Source organism: Amphiura filiformis, chromosome 18 (genome assembly GCF_039555335.1).
Source record: "Amphiura filiformis chromosome 18, Afil_fr2py, whole genome shotgun sequence".
In the NCBI taxonomy this organism is placed as follows: Eukaryota; Metazoa; Echinodermata; class Ophiuroidea; order Amphilepidida; family Amphiuridae; genus Amphiura; species Amphiura filiformis.
Window position 1 is genome coordinate 28,099,167 of NC_092645.1, and position 19,167 is coordinate 28,118,333.

The following is a 19,167-nucleotide window of genomic DNA, read 5'->3' on the forward strand; positions in this document are numbered from 1 at the left end:
ATACAGGGTGTATCGAAAAATGACCAATATCAAGTGAGTAAGGACAATACTGCCATATCAAACCGCAGCATAACAGCCACCTTATTAGTAGGTTTGCGAATACGCCTACAGCTTTGGAACTATTACTCGTATTCACAAGAAGAAAATATTTGATTTATATACGCGTATTTTGATACTCATGCAAATTTAACTCAATAATAATATCTATCTATCTATTAATATATCTATGGCGATTTGATCCTGGATGACCTAGACATTTTGCCTCGCTTCAGTGGTCGTACTATTAAGAGCGATATTTAAGCTCCTCCCATGTTCAAAAAATTGGTACATTGCAAGTGTATTTCAGCTGTGATGAATACCAATTGCTGAAGAAGTTTAGGAAATATCACCTCAAACAAACCCCTATAAATTTGATAATAACAGAACAAGTTGCATAAAGTCCAAAATTGTGTCTTCTACAAAGCTCAAATTCAGCCTCCCTAAATCCGACAGTTTAGGCAAATTCGCTTAATTATGAGCACCATAATGTAGACTCATGGAAAGCACATTTTCTATCAAACGATTATTTTATACCGTCACTCGACACACGCCAAATAATATTTAGCCCGTGCGGTTTATGCAGATCCCTTCCAGACCAGTCTTGGAATTTGGCGAAAAAATATTCCATACTAAATGTCAAGTCTGTAAGTGGAATAAATGCTCACGAAGCGCGCAAAAATAGTTTTTTTAGGTTCAAATGACCAATTAAGAGGTTAATTAATAACGCTCAGCAGTATAGACCTACTTAAACCTTTTCATGGGGGGAACAAGCAGTGGGCAATGGGTTCATATCGGGACTCCCGCCATCCTGCAACCACCCCCCACCCACCCACCCACCCACCCGTTACGCCACTGGGAATAGAATAGAAATTTATTATTAAGCAAATTAATATACGCCGAAATAATAATATTATTATACTTCTAAAATCTATACATGTCATAAACAAGCTAATAAGGAGTGATTAATTTGTTTTTGGTTAGTGGGTTTAAAGGTTTACAAAACAGTTCATTTTCAAGTTTTTTGTAGCAAGCAATAGAGTTTCAATACCAAAGTACAAAATCATGGTTGACTGATATCAGATAACAAAGAACCAAAGAACTATTCATAAAATTTGCTCGGTCATTTTGGTAGTACGAGAAAGATACAACATCATGGTTGATTGATATCACATAATAAAGAACCAAAGAACTATTTGGGCATATTGGTACGAGCCGGTACGAATGGCATCAATAAATCCTACTCATTTAAAAGTCGTACAATTGGAACCCGGGATTGGAACCTATTGGCAAAGTTCAATTTCTGGGTGCGTGCGTCCTTTCCAGATAACAATTATTCAAAGCTGAATGGAAAAAAGGAAACGGGTCAACTAACCTTTTGCGAATAATGTCGAAAACAGTTTGTATTTGCTGGGTATACCGTATTGGACCAAGAAGACGCAATTTGATTCAGTTGAAATTAAATGAAATTTGAAAATGGTTATCCACGACAATTCGCAATCGAAATGATGTAATTATCGGATTAACTACCATAGCCTAATAGGTTCAAACAATTTTTGAATATATCGCGCTTCACTACAAGCAGGTTGCACTCATCACCTGTGTATGTCTGCAATCATAATTCGTGTTCACACAGTCGGCCAAGTGAGTTATTACCGGTAATAAGCGACTTAACCGTAATAGTGATTTATTACCGGTTAAGTCCGACCGTGTGAACACGACTATATATTGAATACAATACCGCTCTTTTTAAAGATAATCTTACAGGTGCGAGTGATCAGCATGATATGAATATTCTATAGACAATTTTCGTAATTGGCCACCTTTCGCCGTAGATGGGGTAAACATCGATGTCACAAAAAATATAGCGATTGCAAATTACAATCTTTGTCACGTGACATCGATGTTTACCCCATATACGGCGAAAGGAGGACAATTACGAAAAAGGTTTATAGAACTACGATCCAGGTCTTTATCCCTGCTCTTTGACGTCTATGGTTCAATGCAGAATACCGCACGATATATACGTTTTCGAAGTGATGATGTAACAGGATTAATTACCATAGCAATAGATGAATAAATTTTTGAATAGATCGCCCTGCACTAATAGCAGATTGCACTCATTTCTTGGTATGTCTGCAAAATACAATACCGCTCTTTTCAAACCTATTATTCTTACAGGTGCCAGTGATCAGCATTTCTTTACTATGGTTCAAAGCATAGGTACCGCGTAAACATTGTAGTGCAGGGCGATCTCCCGGGGGCGATCTATTAAAAATAGCATCTATTGCTGTGGTAGTTAATCCGATTATTACGTCGACACTTCGACAGCGAATTGCTCAAATTCCGCGAATGTCATTTTACGCAAAAGTGATTCACAGGCCAAAACTATATTATGTTAGGGAAAGTTGAGTTGATGAGGGTAGATTTTGTAAAAGGTAAAGAGCTGTGGAATCATAACGGGTCTTGATGTGGAGAATTCAATTGTGTCGACGTATTCTTTTGAAAGTACGGGTGTGTAGACATGTGTGCATCCTATGGCATGCAAACTGAGTTGGGATCATGCGAACTGGTGTTTAGTTGTAGTTAAATGGTGCTTTCAACTACTACTGGTCATATGCACCATTATCTAGATATCCCTTTAAAACTCTAGGTAGCTTTATTCCACTGCAACACGTTCTATGCTTCACTGGACCTTAGTTATTTCCATTGTCCAGACCGCGTGATGCCACGTTGTACATGTCTCCCGTGTAGTTACTCGTACAGTGATCAAAAATTGCCGTGACAGTACGGCGAATCCACTCGTTCTTCAACAGTTACGCATGGCGATTTTGTTCGAGATAGGCCGAGCGACTCAGGCTAAGCATATCACCTGAACGGTATGAGATACCGCAGCGTTTCTATTCATACACGTTTTTACGATCTGCGCATGCTTAGTACCCCAACATGATCCTCCGGCTGGTTGATATCCTCGTATCCAAGCTTGTTCCCCATTGCCCAAGTTAGGTGTTGCCCATCAGACACCACACAGTGTCATCGCCCTGATATCTTCATGGCAGAAATCGCCATGGTAGGTTGAATCCACAGCCACGCATGGCCATTTTGTTCTGACCTTTGAGACGCATAATGAGCCGAAGGACATCCCGACTAAGGCTACTAACAATAGCTCGGTAATTGACTTCTCTGTGTGTAAGTGAGCTTGTATACGCCATGTGAGTGAGTGCTCACACTACACTGTGTGTGACCTCTGTGTGGGTGTGAGCATGTATACGCCATGTGAGTGAGCGCTCACATCAGAAAATCAGAAAATTTCTGTCAGTTTTTGCGTTCAAGACGCTCGCTTCTTTATCAAGACGCTAGCTAACGACGATAATATCCGTTGAACATATATATCCAAGTGCAAGGAACCAAATCTGGTTTCTTTACACGAAATCATTTACGGGAGATATTCATCATTTTCTACCCCGGTATCCAAAGATTTATCGTCTGAATATCAATCGTACATAGCACATTCACGTGTATCGATCCCGGGTATTCATTTCAGTGTCTCTGGCTGTATAATGTAATTATTAACCGGGCGATGTCGGTGTGCAACGTGGAGATTTGGGCATGGAGAGGGCAATCCCTCAATTTTGCATGTGCCTTATTATTTTCCAGTCTTGAAAAAAATCCTGGCACAGGTGGGAATCGATATCGGTACCTCCCGATTACAAAGCTGTTTAAGACCACTAAGCCAACTTAATATCTGTTTTGAGACGTGTAACATTAATCCTTGATATTGATTAATGGAACAAATCGCGGAATTAAAATCAGTAATAAAAGAAGTAGATTCTTAGGGTTCAAATTGGAGAAAAAGGAAAATAGTTTTGTCCCTGCTCTAAAGAAAATAAAAGTTAACAAATTATCAAATAAATTTAAAATAAAAATTGAGAATTTTAAACAAAATGTTAACGGCAATATTGGAAAAAAAAGATTTATATCAAAATAACTTGTCTATTTTATATGGGGTTTTTTATATCACGAGGCGGCATTTGTCACAGACGAACACTGTATAGGCTAAAAACTCGATCCTCATGACTATATTCTGTCATAGTTCAGTAGTTGAGCATGATGACTAGTAATGTCAAGGGCGTTGGTTCGAGTCCTCTCGTTTATTTATATATTTATTATTTATTTATCTATCTAAATAATTATGCATTTATTTTGTTTAATCACTCACTCACACACTTTAGAAAAAAAGGGCTCTTGATCGATCAGTTCATCGATTCATTATTTGATGGTTTAATACGTCTATTGATCGAAATTGAATATCATAATTATTCATATTCATTGTTTGTTTGATTGATTGATCGATTGATAAATTAACTGATTGATTGATTTGTTGAGCCGGTGCAAGTCAGTGCGTGAAATGTTAGAGGAGAGTTTAATACTTGAACGCGTACTGTTATCCGGGGACTCACGTACAAGGTTTTCCACGAACACGACATGGGTCTATGTTTTGAACAAAAAATCCTTAGACATGGGTTTCCCTTTTAGATTTTCCGTGCGATGTGTGAAAAACATGCGGGAAGACGTGTTGCTTTTACTTTTTTCAAGCTCAAATCATATGGAAAGGTTCCAATACAAAAACCATTCTCTTATAAACCATCATGCGCATAGTGTCCACATCGATACACCTGATCACACATTTTCCTCCAAGAGCTTCCAAGCAGAGAACAACAAGCAGTGAATGTCTCCACCACAGTCTTTGATTACACTACACGGTTGAGTGCATAGCAATATGAGAGCTGTGGAGCTTCTAGCCGAAAAATGGGCCTCTTTGATTGGTTTTTGTCGAAACTTCAAGTGTTCCCTTCATCCAATCAGAATTTTTTTAAATATCAAACGATAGCTAACACTTCCCCCTAAAAACACATTTAGTCACTAGGTCAATAGATAATGCAATTCAATGTTATAGCAAGGTGAATGTGGTAAATCTGTTGAAAACTACCTATCCTACAACCTCAAGTGTTCCTTACAATATTTGTCAAATTTTATGTCATTAAATGAAAAAGCACATTTATATTGTCCATACACTAGAGTCACTAGAATGAGCAATGACCAATTCTCTTTAAATTGCAAATCTTGTGCAAAAAGTTACTATTTTCGCCTGTTTTGTCATACGGTTGTAAATTCAATGAACTATGACTTTGCTAAAAGAGCGCTTACAAATTGATATGCTTTAAATATGGGTTCTTATAAGCGGGCACGCTTTCAAGCTTAATACTCGCATTGAACATGCAAAGTTCGCAAAATTAACGGCTATTTGCCAACCTTAATTAACATGATCAAGGGATCGAATAATGAATTATTCATAACTGATCGATAACTGGCCTCATGTTCTAGGTAGGAAACTAGCGGGATTTGTCATTCGTTTTGCGTGCTTCATAGAACAACCGCGAATTTAGTGTCACCCCCTTGGTTTGGGTTGAGTTACCCCGCGCGAACAATCACTATACCAGTTCGCGGACCTTGCCGGACGCCGGTGTTTAGGAAAAATATACAATGAGTAATAATACTCACAGGTAAATTACGTTGGCCGAGGTGTGTCCAATACCTATCATCCACACCCTGTCCTCATCTCTGTCATCAGCCGACGTTAATCCAGTACCTGCAAATGAAAGAACTATATAGATGAGTTGACCTTAATCACAGAGCATAGCCTTGAGAGGGCACAAATGAACCCTGCATGGCAGCGGACTCCTCCATTGTATTTGTTCATTTGTGTATGAAGAGCAATGGCGACCCTTCATTGTATTTGTTCATATTTGTATGAAGAGCCATTCTTGGAGCCCGTGGGTCTCAGGCTATGTCCTCACTAGAGTCAGACGCAGGGGCGTAGCCAGCTTTCTTGGTCAGAGCATAGATGAACTCCTCGATGGGGCAGCTTTAATTAGCATGAGGCCGCATTGATATGTAAATAGCGTATTGTTATTTAAATGTGTGCCCAGACGTATTGAGGGCGACAGTCATGTTATCCAGACGGAGAATGGCTGCATATGCCGGGTCAATTTGCTGAGTGAAGGCTGATAATCACCTTTCTGTATAGGTAATAAGCTAGTATATTTCATGTACCAGTTGGTTATAACAAAAAATTAGTATCATATTAAATATATTAAACGTATAAACTTTGAAATTTACATGAATTTGAAGAGCAGAGCTTCGAAATCTAGCTAAGTCAGGTGATGTGAAATTCTGCTGCGTGACCCCCTCTGCGTGGTAGAATTATATTCATAAAACATTGAATTTAACAGATATCATGGGCAGCCAACCACGATTTATCAGCATTTAAAATATATGTTAATTAACAAAGATAAATAATAAAGAGTACAAATGGCAATTAACTAGTAAACAAGCCTGAAATCTTAAAATGTTGCCACGTGATTTCCCGAACACATGATATGTCAACATGTGACCACTATTCAGATTTACCGTAAATATTTGGAGTATGCTTGCACATCATGCACATACACTGTGCATTTCTTTACCTCCGTATAAAATCAATAATTCATGCTGGGAGCCAGTAAACATTGTCTGCTCAGTGCAGCTTGGTATTTTATTTTACTTGAGAGCATAATAGAAATACATAAGACGAATAAGGCGCCATGATGGAAGGTCAGGTCGGGTGTTATTACTTAAATACTACATGTATTTCCCACCTTGCCTCTGTCACATATTTCCTTCATATTATTGACAGCGAATACAGCGAATTCACGCAAATCGATAGAGAAAAAATTAATTGTGCACATTTCAAATCACATTATTAAGTATTATTGAGTATCGATTCGCGTGTAACACCTTTATTTTGACAAAACAAAAAAAATATTGTCACGTGTTCCTATGTAATAGCATGGTAATATTCGTATTGCGCGGACTTGGATGTCGACCTTTTCCCATGATACATCACGATTACATCGCAAACCGCTGGCGGCGCCCTTATTGTGAATAGCGAGAATTGTACAGAAAATGATCCAATTACGTGAATTAAGTAACAAAGTACCAAATTGGAATAACTCAAAACAATAAGTACCAGTAACTTAATATGAGCGAGTTACATCCACTTACATGTTGAGTTACAATAACTCAACTAATTGGTTCTTTGAACGTTGTTTATTTTTCTAAGTTCCCTGAACTTGAATTCAGAAGTTGGCATTACTTAAAAAGTTGACACAACGACTTACATCAACTTTTTAAGTAATGCCAACAAAGTTGATTAGTTGACGGAACTTTTGAGCTTTTTCAGCATTTTTAAGTTCGGATAACTAAAATGAATTTTGTTTTGGCAACTTTTACACTATTTTGAGTTGTCCAAACTTACTCCTTTTGAATTGCGCCAACAAGGCGAACAAGTCATTTCTATGAGTGCATGGAATGTTCTGGAAATTCTAGAAAATGCTAGTAAACAATCATACATAATGTAAACTACTATAATGATCATGATTGCCACAGATGTTTCTGGAAAATGAAGTGGTGCCTGCTATTACAGTAACCATGTGTACAGATTAATGATTCTGATTGGCCTGTGGTGAGATAATGAGCTATATTTAGAAGTGGTGTAACAAGTTGCGTAATATGCTATAATTAGGGGAAGATTGTTCTGGAAGGGTAACAAATTATATACAAAGCCTGATAATAAATGATCGGAGGAGCAGTTTTTGAGTTATAAGAGGGAACTCTGTAAAACTTATTTTAGCCAATGGTGGGCAAAAATTACCAGAATTGAGTGAAGTCTTCAAACTTCGGTTCGCGGTTCTTGTGTGTTGGAAAGAAGAAAGGCGGAAGTGATAGCCAATAGAGCTTGATTGTTTTGTCGATTCAAAGAAGCGACAGACAGAAATATCTTCATCAACGAACTATTGCATTTTGCTGGACTAACATACATGTAGTGTGTTATCTGGCTGTCAAGTGGAGCTGATATCTTGCTCAAGAAATCTAAGAGAGAAGAGCTTACGGTCAACTTAGAAGCCCCTTTAGAAAGCACTAGCATAGCAGCTAGGATAGTGAAAACATAGTCTTCATGACTTTGACTGAGACTGTGGTACTAGGGGTTTCCCTTGGGTAGACAGTATCTTGAACATTGTCGGATATTGGCTCACGAACTGAGACCATCAAAGGAATCTCATCAGAACTTCAGCCAATTAAGATCACCAGGATTAGTTAAGTAACCACAGCCAAAAGAATTATTTGTAGTAATATTAAGTTTAATTCTTGTATAAGATTTTGGAATAGGATTCTGAAAACATAATGATGGTCAAAATTGGGCCAGAACATATGCCTCTGAGACCATTTTACATTAAATTCTACACCCCACCTTGTGCACCCTCCCATATTTAAAATAGCCAATTTCCAAATCATAACAGTAAAATATCGTTTTGGACGATGACCAAACGATATAGTAATCATTATGCAACATGTTTTAATTGTAAAGCACAATTATCATGATTATATTGCAGCTTTTTAGTATATAAGGAGGGACTAACACAGCAGTTCAAAAGTACGTTAGACAAGTCTTTAGACCTTTTTTTCGGATTACCACACTTTTCAAGTTCTATTACAGAAACTGTTAAATACTTTAACACACTTCTGAGACTCCCAAGTGGATTACTACTGCATTAATCATTAATGTATAATGCTAGCATCTCTGCAAATCATAGACGTCGACGTTGATCCTAGGGTCAGTTCAAAGTTCAATGACCTCAGGTAGGCCTACTTGCCCTTTGACCCCACATTATGTTATATTATATTGCTTGCTATAGTAGTGGTATATGTCATGATGTACACAGTGCCAGATCTAGAGCAATCAGAAAGGGGGGGGCAATTTGAGAAAAAAAAATTAAAAGATAATGGCCGCGAAGGGGGTGTCTGAGGGGGGATATGCCTTTTTGAAAATGAAGACCCAGTTGAATCCATTAAGTGGACCATTTTGTCACTATTACTGTGTAAAATTTTAGTTTGAAAAAGCCTAATATTTGCGAAAAGACTGCCCATTGAAGCCATTCGTGGAATGGTTTTTACTTTTATTTGTATAAATTATTGCTTTATATGTAGCCATACAAAGTTGCGCACGCAGGGTCTGAGGGGGATGTGCTCCCCTCAGAAGGAAGAAACTTGTGCAAAATGAAGACCTAATTGAAGCCATTTGGTGGCACAAAATGTTAGTATGAAAAGACCTAAAATTTGTGAAAAGACTGCCCATTGAAGCCATTCGTGGACAAGTTTTGACTTTTATTGTATAAATTATTGCTTTATATGTACCCAGAAACTTTTGCAAAACTTAATTGAAGCAATTTGGTGGACAATTTTGGCACTATTATTGTGCAAAATTTCAGTTTGAAAAAAAAAACCCGAAAATTTTAAATTTGTGAAATGACAGGCCAATTGAAGCCACTTTTTTCACTATTATTGTATGAATTATTGGTTTAAACATCAAGTGCTGGGTGTGAAATACAGAAGCGAAAACGGGCCGTTATTTATATACGCAGGGGGTGTCTGGAGTTTGGAAATTTTGCAAAATGAAGATCCAATTGAAGCCATTTGGCGCATCGGGACTCGGGAGCGCTGTTTATTAGCTACCCGAGTTGTTAATTTCATATGAACCACTGCGTAACATGGTTAAATCCCTTTCAACAACTACAACAAGCTCAAAATAGTCAATAATTCACACGATTCACACTATGGACTTTACGATTTTGGCAACGAAAAACCAAATTAAAAAAATGTTTTACAGGCGGATTGGCTTTTCAAGTAGGGTCGGTTGGTCGGTTTTTTTCCTTAGGCTAAAATATACCATGGCCCTAAAATATCACAGAAAGCTAGACAATCCTGGCAAACATTTTTCTTTTGTAAACGTATTTTGATATAAATGATTTTTTCACAAATTGTGGCCAAAAACAAACTAAAACTGCTAATTTCACATGATTTTAATACCAAAATTTAAGAAAAATATATCCCAAACCTCAAAATCGAGCCCGTAAAAAAGTGGTTGTTTTTCGACGCCTTAGCCCATGATTAGCATTTACGGTGCGATAGTGCATCGGGAAAATTTTATTGGAGAATAATCGATACTCCCGCCCCAGCTTGTAAGCAAAATATAAAAAAAAAAAAAAAAACCCGGGAAATCGCCATATTTATTATTATTATTTTTTTATTATTATTATTTGAATTTGTTCGAATACATCCGTTTTATAATTATTGTGATTTGTCCCTTTTTTGGCGAAGTTTGAAACATGTCCTACAATTTTACAAAAATGTTGACGACTTTACAAAATTTGTACAAAAACTTTGGCGATTTTAGACATTTTTAGGCGACTTTAAAAAACATTTGGTGTTTTAGATGCGTTTACAGTTCATGTGGATTCCCGCTTTTTCCCTAGTGACATTGGGCCTGCTTGTTAAAAAGACCAAAACAATCCTTACCTACGTTAACCACGCTAGGCAATGATGATCCATTCTGCTGTGGCAAACTAACGATACCAATAATGAAGGCAGCCAAGGCCAAACAAAACGCAGCTACCAAAATGACAAGATAAAGGGTGCTGTTCCTCACTGACGATTCTTTGATCAGCTCCTTGCGATCGCAGTTTTCAGATTCCATATTAACAGATTACATGTATTATATAATCCTTTAATAGAAAGTCCCTGGGTGTGGGGCAAGTAGTGTTCTTTGGATGTTAATGTTCCGATCGCTGTTCTCTGCAACTAGACATGTAAACCCTGGCCTAGTGATAATAATTATACCCTTGTAAAAAAAAATCGCGAAATTTGGTAATTGCAAGGGTTTTCAGGTTTGCACTTGACAATGACCAGGCAAGGTAGGTTTGAATACTGCAACCCTGACAGCAATGCCTTTGTTGAGCCCCCTGTACACAAAGGAGTTATGGCTAAGGTTAAACAAGTTATATTGTGTATTTTGAAACCAGAATCAGCCAAGCATTTACCACATATTCACGTTATTTTGATCATCGCCCTCTCTTTGAAGCCCTATACAAAATAGGCAATTGGGGTTTTGATCAAATCGTGCATGCTAGTATTAACATGATGATCATGTCAAACTTAATTCATTTTGTTAAGGAAAGACAGGGCTTTCGGGTGTAATAGTCGACAAAAAACATCGCTGTCCAAAAAATGGTGCATATTTTTGACGATTTATGATCACCCTAATATTACTTGATTTTTTGTTTACAGGGTTAATATTTAAAAAAAATGCTCTAGACTTAATTCACGTTTGTACTTCTATAGCTCTCAACATTCGCACGACAATATCATAGTCGGTGGTGGGAGCCCATATTTATACTGAGCCGAAAACCATGCTTTTAAGATATCAACCGATCTAAACCACAGTGCCCGCAATCGTTTGCAAAATTGTTGAGAAGTTTAATGTAGCTACATTATTTTGCTATAAAGATACAATTTTACACCTTGCTTGCAATCACGTGATTGTAAACACCGAATCTGATTGGTTAATAAGCTGCGCGTAACGAGAAAGAAGCTACGCGTAGCAGGCTCCACGTAATGAGCCGCTTAGCTTGCCATACATCCCCATATTTTACATCGGGACTAGGGAGCGCAGCTTATTAGCTGCTGGAGTTGTTAATTTCATATGAACCACTGCGTAACATGGTCGGATCCCTTTCAACAACTACAACAAGCTAAAAATAGTCAATAATTCACACGATTCACACTATGGACTTTACGATTTAGGCAACGAAAAAGCAAATTAAAAAGAAAGTGTCACACAGGTGGATGGGCTTTTCAAGTAGGGTCGGTCGGTCGGTTTTTTTTCTTAGGCTAAAATATACCATGGCCCTAAAATATCACAGAAAGCTAGACAAACATTTTTTGCAAACATATTTTGAACATAATTTTTCACAAATTGTGGCCAAAAACAAACAAAAAACAAACTAAAAAGCCATTTGGTGGACCATTTTGGCACTATTATTGTGTAAAATGTTAGTTTGAAAAAAAAAGCCGAAAATATCAAATTTGCGAAATGACAGGCCAATTGAAGCCACTTTTTTCACTATTCTTGTACATGTTCTCTCTAAATTCCTAAGATTTAAAAATAAGTCTAAGAGACTTGTTAGAATGACAAAACCTTTCAGAGACTTAAAATTCAAATCTTTATTAGAGTAAAATTTAAATCCATTAGATTTGAATTTTAAGTCTTTTCAAGGTTTTGTCCTTCTAATAAGTCCCTGGAATTTAGAGAGTTGTATGAATTATTGGTTTAAACATAAAGTGCTGGGTGTGAAATACAGAAGCGAAAACGGGCAGTTATTTAATTGCAAATTGAAGATCCAATTGAAGCCATTTGGCGCATCAGTGGTTCATCATAAATTAACAACGATGCACCCACGCGTCGGCGTCCCCATATTTTACATCGGGACTCGGGAGCGCAGCTTATTAGCTGCTCGAGTTGTAAATTTCATATGAACCACTGCGTAACATGGTCGGATCCCTTTCAACAACTACAACAAGCTAAAAATAGTCAATAATTCACACGATTCACACTATGGACTTTACGATTTAGGCAACGAAAAGCAAACTAAAAAGAAAGTGTCACACAGGCGGATGGGCTTTTCAAGTAGGGTCGGTCGGTCGTTTTTTTTCCTCAGGCTAAAATATACCATGGCCCTAAAATATCACAGAAAGCTAGACAAACCTGGCAAACATTTGTTGGTAAACATATTTTGAAAATGATTTTTTCACAAATTGTGGCCAAAAACAAACAAAAAACAAACTAAAAACGGCTAATTTCACATGATTTTAATACCAAAATTTAAAAAAAATATCCGAAACCACAAAATCTGGGTCGGTCAAGCCCGTAAGAAAAGTGGGGGTTTTTAGTCGCCTTTTAATTAGCCCGCGATTAGCTATTTTACGATGCGATAGTGCATCGGGAAAATTCTATTGGGGAGTGGTCGGTACTCCCGCCCCGGCTTGTGACACTTGAAAAACCCGGGAAATCGCCATAATTTTTTTTTTTTTTTTTTTTTTGTGTGTGTGTGTAAATTCTTTTGGTAAAAAGTTTTTATTATTTGAATTTGTTCAAATACATCCGTTTTATAATTATTTGGCGAAGTTTGAAACATGTCCCACAATTTTACAAAAATGTTGACGATTTTACAAAATTTGAACAAAATAAATTTTAGGCGACTTTACATTTGGTGTTTTTATTTGCCTTTGCAGTTCATGCGGATTCCCGCTTTTTCCCTAGTGACATTGGGCCTGCTTGGTAAAAAGACCAAAACAATCCTTACCTACGTTAACTACGCTAGGCAATGATGATCCATTCTGCTGTGACAAACTAACGATACCAATAACGAAGGCAGCCAAGGCCAAACAAAACGCAGCTACCAAAATGACTAGATAAAGTGTGCTGTTCCTCACCGACGATTCTTTGATCAGCTCCCTGCGATCGCAGTTTATAGATTCCATCATAACAGATTACATGTATTATATATAATCCTAAATAGCAAGTCTCCGGGTGTGGAGCAAGTAGTGTTCTTTGGATGTTAATGTTCCGATCGCTGTTCTCTACAACTAGACATGTATTACGCTGGCCTAGTGATAATAGTTATAGAGACCTTGACCACATTTGCAACGTTCCAGTTCGATTTTTATACATTCAAACATGATATCAGTACAATAAAAATATTTAATAGTCAAAATCGACGGCGGTAAATACATGTAACTGGTTAACTTGTGACTTATTTTGCTTGCCTAGTCAGGGAGGTCAGGACAAAATATACAAAATGATTTCAGTCAATAGCTTATCACCTGACCTTGAAATGTTCAAAATTATAAAGATTTCCATTTGCACTGCACAGGTTAAAAATAATTTTAAAACATGTTTTGACATCTGTATGTAAATCAAATACCACCGTTTTCGCCAAACATATTCAATATTTAAAATTAAACCATGTTTGTTAATTGATAAATTGCATGTTTAAACTTCTTATATATTAATTACCCTAGAAGCATTTGTTGGGAGACAAATTGGAGTGAGGAAGTTGTACAGGCTCAATGGAAGCCATTTTGAATATTTTAGGCAAAAATGGTGGCATTTGATTCACAAAGATGTCAAAACATATTTTTTCTTAATTTTAACCTGTACAGTGCAAATGAAAGTCATTTATATATTTTGAATATTTTAAGGTCAGGTGATGAGTTATTGACTGAAATTAATCAGTTTATATATTTTGCTTATATATGGACACATTTGAGGCAAAATGGTGGTATTTGTTTCACATGCATGATTATGACGAGACATGTACGATCAATTTTAACCTGTACAGTGCAAATGAAAGTCATTTATATATTTTGAATATTTTACGGTCAGGTGATGAGCTATTGACTGAAATTAATCAGTTTATATATTTTGCTTATACCGTAAACGTTCGCCTAATGGTTCGATTAATGGCGCATCTGGGCTCCTTTGCCTTGGGGGCAATTCCATGTACAAATAGAGAGCTCCGTCCTCTAAAAATCCCAACAAGAATTAAGGGTATGTGCCCTTATTTGCTAGTGGGATTTTTATGGGAGGGCACTTTTAGTTTATGTCTAAAATTCCAGTTATGTCAAGGGAGGCCATAGCGCCATTAGGCGAACGTTTACGGTATATGGACACATTTTAGGCAAAATGGTGGTATTTGTTTCATATACATGATTCTGACAAGACATGTACGATCAATTTTAACCTGTACAGTGCAAATGGAAGCCATTTTGCAAAGTAATGAGACATTGACTGATATTATTATTAATCACTTTGTATAAATTATTTCGCTTATATCTGGGTACATTTTAGGTGAAAATGGTGGCATTTACCACACTTAAAGATGACAAAGCATAGTTAAATTTTCAATCACTCCTCCCTAAGCCATATATAAATTCTCCCAGCCACATTTCCCTAATATTAATTTTCAAAACATTGAAACATTGACCGAAATTAATCAGTTTGTATATTTTACTCATATCTGGATATACTTTAGGCGAAATGGTGGCATTTGATTCACATAAAGATGTCAAACATGTTATTTTAATGATTTTTTGTAAACGTGGTGATTTTGGGCGCCATCTTGGATTCAGGAAAAATCGAGGTGGCCTGTGGGCTTTTTTTACCCATATTAACCTAAGCAACAATTTTGCCAAGTATGGTTCTGGTAGGGAAAAGTGTTGTTTTTTCCAGGGATTGACCTGCCTATTATGTTCTAGTCAACATAATCAATGGAAGCATGACGCTAGTTTTAATGTGCTTATCAATGGAAATCACGGCACTAGTGCTCTTGTTCGAGAACAAGTACAAATCAATAGGGCATCATGCAAAAAATAGAGTAAACTGCAACTTTTGAATTTGCATCTTCCTTGGGTTTTTGGATCAGCATGTCTTTATTTCTTAAACGATTTCGACGAATAAGGTCTTAAATCCAAGCTGAAGCAGGCATTGGCTGCTGGTTCCAATTATGACATATCTGTCTGTGTTTAGGATATACAGGGGTGAACATAACTGGTATCTTAATTCTTTTGCGCATTGTATAAAACGTGTGGTAACCCACAACCTAAAATTACACGCGATTGGCAAAATATCGTAATAGGTTAGCCCTATTTTATTTCAACTATAAACTACATTTGACATTGCTATAATATCATTATGGAAATGTTAGTAGGATATAAATATTTATAGTTAAAACTAGTATGTCATTAATAAAGTAATAGTTTGATACTAGGTGACCCGATCAAGCAAAATTTCTGCTTGTTTCTTATCCAGCTTTTATATTAGCTTTATTTTGTTTTAAACTCCACATTATTGGAACCAGCAGTCAGTGGCTGCATCTTTTAGCTCGGATTTAAGACCCCATTCGTTGAAATCGTTTAAGAAATAAAGACATGATGATCCAAAAACCAAAGAAGATGCAAATTCAAAAGTTTCAGTTTACTCTATTTTTACATGCCTTATTGATTTGTACACAAAGCGTTCTCGAACAACAGAACTGTAATCAAATGAAGTATTTCTTGGCCAAAGTGGAACATGCGCGTTGCGTCCATGTCGTGTACTAAGCGTGTACGCAGTGTAAGGCGCGTGTATACTTCTTCTGTACCGCTCTATATTCGTGCATGTTTATCGCGGAACCACTAGCGTTCACAGTGTTCCAGTTTGGGCAAGAAATACTTAATTTAATTATAGTGCCGTGTTTTTATGCAAAATGTTTGAAAACGTTTTCATGACTTTTATATTACCCGATATTTAATGTTATTAAAAAGTTTTTACCAGAACCAAAACCCCAAAATATAAGCTGTTTAAAACGTTTTTGGTGTGCTGGATATCTTATTTCGTCAAATTAAGCACCCCATTCGACCTAATTTGAGATGTAAGTTGGAATCAACTTTTTTAATACACTAATTATTATTGGTCTCATTTTGCTTGATTGGGCCACAAATATATTTCATTATAATATAGAAAAAAAACCAAAACTCAAATTCAGACTTGTAAGGGCTAGCTGTACAATAATTATGAGCCCTTGGGAGGGGAAAACGGAGAGGGGGTGTTTTTTGATCTTGTATATGATCCTGTGCCATATACTGGGGTACACAAAAAGGTGGCTTTGTTACATTTTGATGTGCAGTTTGGATTTCAAAACACTGTCTCTTGAGTATTCCTTCACTTAGAAGATTCAATTGAGGCTAATTTATTCTATATTACTCATGTTTTTATCCTGTTTTCAAATATTTTTCAATTATTTTCTTATGACGTTTGGCATGAAATGTGCCAAGGGTGGCTGAGGATTAGGGGAGGAGGATTAGGGGGAGGATTCATATTGTAAATTTGATTTAAAACCCCTTTAAAAATTTGAATCTAGTAAAAAATGTCTAAATGAACTCCCAGACATCTAAACCAAGTGAATAAATACAAAAGTTCATTTAAAAGACCAATACTTGCTCAGAATGATTGTAAATGTGGAAAAAAGAGGTGGGGTTACATCCTCCCTACTTTGTGATTGTTTTTGCCCGCACTCTCTCATTTTTAACCGATTTCCATAAAAAGGTGTCAAAATGCTCAGAAGGATGAACCACTTCAAATGAGATGTGTAGGTAAAATGTATGAACCATTTCATTTTTTTACTATGTAACACAAAGGTACCCCAGGTTGTGACACAGGACCATATTGCAAATAATTACTTCTGCCTTTGGTCTTAAATTTTAAGTCAAGCATTATAATGACTCCTTCGAATTATGTTCACACAAGATCTGATCACAAATATATCTCCAAAATACTATAATTCGATAATTATAATATGCCGTGAACTTTTCCCAATGTTATTATTTTGTCAAAATTAATATCCACAAGGCCCACGAGTAAGGCGGTCTTCATTGATAATCGCAGATGAGAAGGTTGCATGGATGGATCGTTGTATACCCAGGTTTCTCTTATACGTTGTAGCGATGAATTCAAGTTTAAGCTTGGTATGGGCTTTCAGAAAGCGTTTCTCTGGTGTTGGACGAAGAATGAAGTTAGTGCCTGTACGTGGTGTACCTGTTTGTTCATTTATTTCAAATTCTCTGTTGGTCTTCTTTTCGATTTCAGCGGTGCAGCCTTGGATCTGTTAAAATTAAAATTAATACCTAAATAGTTTTGCACCGTTTTAAAAATGACAAAATATTTTACAGCCCTGTTTAAAAAAAGAGTCTTACCTTATCATTTAACAACAGTCTAATAATGTATTTAAACGTTTCTTCCCAGAACGTGTTTTCGATAGGTTGACATTCCTATGGCGTAGCGTCATAGGGGTACGGGAGGGTGGGGGGGGGGGCACGTGCTCCCCAATCGATCTGAATAGGAAACCGATAGGAAAATGGCCGAAAAACGGCTTGTGCCCCCAATCAGACCCGGTGCCCCCCCCCAATCATGGTCGGTGCCCCCCAATATGATGACCCACGCTACGCCACTGTTGACTAGGTCATACCCGATATTATCCACACTACCCCTAAAGATGACACTGGGATTTCTCACTCCTTTTCATCTCCATTTTAAATGGGAATTCCCATTAGTTTGGACAAGTTGCTAATGGGTCATAGCTATCTCTCAACAATTTGTTGAGAGTCGGCTATCACCCATTAGCAAACTTGTTGAGAGTCAGCTATGACCCATTAGCAACTTGTCCGAACTGTTCCTAAATAAAAATTTCTTGAGACAGCTCTTAGTATACATACCTCAAGCTTAAAAACTTGCTTCGGGAAACTGATCCTTATGGTCCAATCATTTATGTCATTGATGATAGGTACCTCTAAGTGACCAATCAAGCCGCCCAGCCAGGATCGACCCACTCTTACTGGAATGTTATTGATCCTCGTTGGCAGTTCTGTGAAATGGGATTAATCGACAACGTTCTAATTTAGGGGGTATCGGAGTAGTGACAGTCGTTCAACTCCTAAAAATTCGATTTTCGTTGTCCAGATTAGATTAATGAAAAGTATACACCGTGAAGATTTGAATGGGTACGGAAACAAAACATGCACTTTCAAAAATTGCTTGCTATATTGTGATTAAAATTAACAGAATGTTCTTGTCAAAACCAATTAATTTTACTGACCTGACAAGTTTCGGCCATCATCGGAGTGATGGTACTTGATCCTTCCTTCTGGTTTATTGGGCACCAACAGAGGGCCGAAACTGTCAGGTCAGTAAAATTAATTGGTTTTGACAAGAAGAACATTCTGTTAATTGTATCACACAAACCTGATGAATTTCTTCAAGAATTTGCTATATTGTGGTTCTTGAGAGATGTCGTTTTATGAAGACGTTTTGTTTCGACACTCTTTACATCTTAACTTAAGAACTACAAGACTTATAAAAGTGTAACCGTGATATATGAATTCTTCGTCAAACTCGCTTCAAAATAACCACAACAATTATTATATTCGCCAGAGGTTTTCATTTTACAGGATACCACGAAATGACGACTTCACGATAGCTATAACTACTCAAACAAGCAAAGTAAGACTTTGTACAGTGTAAAATTGCCGGATTTTTTTTTCCACAAATGTCAAAATTTGTGGCCACAATTTAGAATTTTCATATTTTACGATCTCTAGTTG

General features: G+C 36.9%; 2 protein-coding genes across 2 annotated transcripts in view; both read right to left on the reverse strand.

Annotated features, from left to right (window-relative positions):
- Positions 1 to 15,413, reverse strand: part of LOC140140097 (uncharacterized) — a 43,667-nt gene extending 28,254 nt beyond the window's left edge. The window contains exons 1-2 of the mRNA XM_072161925.1: positions 13,335 to 15,413; positions 5,599 to 5,686 (exon numbers count right to left, since the gene is read on the reverse strand). Of these exons, the coding sequence (XP_072018026.1) occupies positions 5,599 to 5,686; positions 13,335 to 13,515 (269 nt within the window). The 5' untranslated portion in view covers positions 13,516 to 15,413. The remainder of the gene's footprint in view (positions 1 to 5,598; positions 5,687 to 13,334) is intronic.
- A 1,826-nt stretch (positions 15,414 to 17,239) lies between these two features.
- Positions 17,240 to 19,167, reverse strand: part of LOC140139425 (uncharacterized) — a 32,514-nt gene continuing 30,586 nt past the window's right edge. The window contains exons 18-19 of the mRNA XM_072161184.1: positions 18,283 to 18,431; positions 17,240 to 17,672 (exon numbers count right to left, since the gene is read on the reverse strand). Of these exons, the coding sequence (XP_072017285.1) occupies positions 17,406 to 17,672; positions 18,283 to 18,431 (416 nt within the window). The 3' untranslated portion in view covers positions 17,240 to 17,405. The remainder of the gene's footprint in view (positions 17,673 to 18,282; positions 18,432 to 19,167) is intronic.